The sequence below is a fragment of the Anomalospiza imberbis genome, chromosome 7 (genome assembly GCF_031753505.1).
Source record: "Anomalospiza imberbis isolate Cuckoo-Finch-1a 21T00152 chromosome 7, ASM3175350v1, whole genome shotgun sequence".
Lineage (NCBI taxonomy): Eukaryota > Metazoa > Chordata > Aves > Passeriformes > Viduidae > Anomalospiza > Anomalospiza imberbis.
Genome location: NC_089687.1, coordinates 37,876,603 through 37,880,622, shown reverse-complemented (window position 1 = coordinate 37,880,622; position 4,020 = coordinate 37,876,603). Strand labels below are relative to the sequence as shown.

Here is a 4,020-nt window from a genome sequence, read left to right as displayed (position 1 = left end):
CACCGTGAACTTTCACTACACCAAAATTTTGTGTTCCTTGGCATGCTGGTGTCAGAACAAATTATGGTCTTTGCACAAAACCAGGACAAAATTCATACCCTGAGCTGACCAGAGGAAGCAAGACAGACTCGAATTATTTAACAGCCATTTGTCCTCTATTGTCCGGCCTTAACTCAGGGCATTTTCCTTTCTTACCCAGATTTACAGTTAATGGATTTCCTGTTTAATTTGCACAGCAAGGAGAACAAAGGCAGCCCCAATGTTTCCTAAACTGTCACCTTCTCACAACTACTCTGCAAGAGCCTTTCCCACAGCCCTTCTTCTGCCTTAAGCTTCCTGGGACAGGTAGAATTGCCACAAGGGAAAATGTCAGGTTGCTAAGAAGAGACCTTAACAGACTGTGCCTTATCCTAAAGTCAATCCCTCTTTTCCCAGAGCAAAGCTGCCAGGACTGCACCCTAAGACACTGCTAGATGAAGATCCTGAGAATCCTTTGGGATCCATGATAAATGCAGGTCGTTTTCTGCTCTCTGGCTCTTTACCTGAAGCTGCTGAGCTTTGTCCTGTCAGGAATCTGCCTGTGGCTCATGAACTTCACAGGTGTCTCTTGAAACTTCACCACACAGCAGCCGGATGGGAGCCTGTGCACAAAGTCAAGCACGTGATTAAGTACCTTTATAAAAGTTCTTTATGACCTGTTTCAGGAAAAGCATTTAGGCTTGCTCTAACTTTAAACATGATTCCTTTCCATTCACTCAAGTCCGTAAAAATACGACTTGAACTATTTCTGAATTCATTTAGACATTGGCATCAGCATTGTGGAAATAAAAGAGAACGAAGCACACACATTATGTACCTGCCCTAAAGCTCTGTTGGTGCTTAACACCTTCCACCCCATCCCTGCGATGCCGATACCTGCTGCTCTCCCAGTTTCCAGCTCTTCCAGGGGTGGGGCCCACCTGCTCTGCCACTCCAGGACTGTGCCCTGTGTGGTTTTACAGCCCTGGTGTGAGACAGAGCATTGGATGTCCCCAGAGCAAATGTGTGATTCAAGTGTAAACGGGAAATGTAACAACCAAAGGAGGTGGTGTTGGCTCACTTAATGAGGTACCACTGTGCCCCAGTTTTGCACAGGAGTGCATCCCACACCTTCCCTCTCCAGAGGAGCAGAAGATGCCACTGTCTTGTGCTGTCAAACACAGGACCATATGTTTGTGACAGCAATATAATAGCATTTTTTTTGTCCCCATTTTGTGGGGCTATTAATGCTTCACCAAAAAAAATAAAGGACTATTTTGTTCCTTCCTCCAACCACTCCTCACCAAACAAAATCCCTCTGTGAACCTCCTCTAAACAGGAGGTGGAGAGACTGGACCTGTGGAAAGGCTCAATAACTGCTTCAATGGATTTTCCAGGAGAAAGTCAATAGAAATCTCATTCTCTCTTCAATTCATTCATATTGTTTTGTAGTGGACAGCTAATAAAAAGGGAAGCACGTGTACTAATTATTTTTGAGAGGCGAAGAGGAGCCATGAAGTATTTCCTGCTGAGAAGACATGAAGTATTTAAATCCCGAGTCCCACTTGGATTTCCAACCGTGAAAGATTTTTCCATAATCTTCCCCAAGGACACAACCAGAGCTCCCTGGGGAGTGGGGTGGGGGGTGTTAATGAAATTAGAACCCCATTTTCTTGATAAACCAGTTTAATCTGAAGTCATTTGTATCCCTTGAGCCTGGTGAGCCAGGGCATGGAGGAGCTTTGCTACAGCTTCAAGGAAGGAGACCCCACTGCGGAATGTCTCCTCTGGGAGCCGGCAGATCCTGACACACAGCTGGAGAACTTTCTCCTGGAGTGCCTGGCAGAGCCCTCCTGGCCAGGGCCAGGGGGTGCTGAGCTGGAAAAGTGCCCAGTCCCTCCGGAGGCCCCCGGGCAGCCCCGGCAGCGCCGCGCCGCCAACCTCCGCGAGCGGAGGCGGATGCTCAGCATCAACGCGGCCTTCGAGGAGCTGCGCGGCCGCGTGCCCACCTTCCCCTACGAGAGGCGCCTCTCCAAGATCGACACGCTGCGCTTGGCCATCGCCTACATCGCCCTGCTGGGGGACATCCTCCTGTCCGGCTGCCACCCCAAGGCCTACGTGGAGCAGTGCCTGAGGAGCGGCGGCCGAAGCCCCCAGCGGGCAGCCTGGAACACGAGTGGTGAGCGAGGGTGGGCGGTGTTTGGGGGGGAGCAGAGCAACCCTCGGGAGGTGCTTTTGGGCAGTTGCTTGTCACACCCAAATAGCTGTGAAACAGCACAGAAATGACCTTCAAAAAGAGGGAATCTAAATCAAGTTGCAGCAGAAAATCATAATTCTCCCTCTTCTCTAGCTTCCTTTTAAGGAGGAATTTTTTTCTTTAAGAAATTGAATAAACAACACCCCCCCATACCAAAAGCAACTTGCTAAGGTTCTTTTTACAAAGAGGAAAGATTTTTACTCTCAGAATATAGTTTTAGACTTTTTTTTAAATTCTGTGCAAAATTGTTTTTTTCTGATGGATCCCGTAGAGATTTTCTACATTTTCTTTAGAAGTTCTCTTTAGCTTGTACTTGGCTGAGAAAAACACCTAGATTTGGACACAAATAGCTTTTCATTTCTTAAAATACAGATGTTCCAGTAACCCAGAGTTTCTCAAAGGTTGCAGTTCAACACACGAACCAGGATACACAACACAGAGCGTTCAAATTTCAAGCTATTTTCAAAAAATGGGGAAGTAAATGTCTATTTGCAATTTATAATCTTATATAATTATTTCTATTTTAAAGTGGAGGGCTCTTATTCAGTTTTCTGTTCGGTTTGTACTTAATCCCTGATTTAGCTGGAATGAATTTAGGCCTTTCTTCCTCCAGAATATATTTTTAATCGGGCCACTGCATAGTGAAGATGGGAAATTGCCCAAACTGCCCAACACAGGGCCTCAGTCTCAGAAGGCACTGGGTTTTGTGCTGCTTAGAGCAGGGAGGAGCAGGGGCGGGGGGGTTCAGTAGTTCTTGGTACTTTGCATTTTAAGTTAATTAATCCCCTTTCCAACTCTGTTCCTTTACTGTATATGCTCCTTTGGATCTTGGAAAGGGGCCTTCAAAAAATACAGCACAAGTAAGGAAAGAGGAAAGACAGTGAATAGAAATATTCCTCTTTCATATTACAGGGAAGTGCTAAAGTGACAGAGCCTGCAGAAGAAAAGCAATCACTTTACTTGAAAGGAAAAGTTAATTGAGTTTTTATTCCTTTCCCATTAATTTCCATTATCTGGATGACTGGGAAAATGACTCTTGATACACCACTGATTATAACTCTCTTGAATACAAAAAAATTGTATTTTAGTAGCCAGCTTCCCCTGCTTTTAACAGATTTTGAACAACATAAATATTTCTCATTGGGATCCACCTTTTGCCACACTCCCCGTCCTGAAGAGCTCGACTTGGAAAGATCCAATTGAATGAGGTTCCTCTTCTGGAGATGCTGGATAGTTGACTTGTTAAAGGTTAATTTAAATGTTGAAATGACCGTGTTTTCCTCTCTCCCTTGTGCGCAGATCTGACAGCCCGCCTGTCCTGGGTAAAGTGGGATTAAGGAAAGGCCTTTAAAGGCAGCAAAACCTGGAGTGCTGGGTACCAGCTGCTCAATTCCCAGCACTGCAAGAGAGAACAAGTTGCCAGCGACCTCAGTCATTGTCCCAGAGCACTTCCCCACCACATTTCCAGCACCCAGCCCCTTTCTCTACTGATTCATCACTCTTTGGGGCCTTCTGCTTCTCTTTCTCACTCTGATAGACCTGCATTCACTTAAGAATAGCAAAGCATTGAAAACCAGTGCCAGCACAACCACAGCCCCAACATTTTCTCTTCCGCTGGATGAGGATTATATCCAAATCCCATTTCCAGCAGGTGAGAAACAAGATCATAAGAAAAAAACTAAGCAACACCTGTAAAAATCTGGTGCTTGGCTTAAGATATCCAGGGTGATGGTTGTGAAAGTCAC

The 4,020-nt window shown here is 45.7% G+C and overlaps 1 protein-coding gene across 1 annotated transcript; it reads left to right on the top strand.

Annotated features, from left to right (window-relative positions):
* The first annotated feature begins 1,746 nt into the window (after positions 1 to 1,746).
* Positions 1,747 to 2,304, top strand: LOC137477552 (basic helix-loop-helix transcription factor scleraxis-like). Its single transcript, XM_068196777.1, has one exon. It carries the CDS (start codon positions 1,750 to 1,752, stop codon positions 2,302 to 2,304), a length of 555 nt encoding a protein of 184 aa, XP_068052878.1. The 5' UTR covers positions 1,747 to 1,749.
* The last annotated feature ends 1,716 nt before the right edge of the window (positions 2,305 to 4,020 follow it).

What these genes read in the sequence shown, in the direction of transcription:
- LOC137477552 (XM_068196777.1), top strand. Translation starts at nt 1,750, where the DNA reads ATGGAGGAGCTTTGCTACAGCTTCAAGGAAGGAGACCCCACTGCGGAA.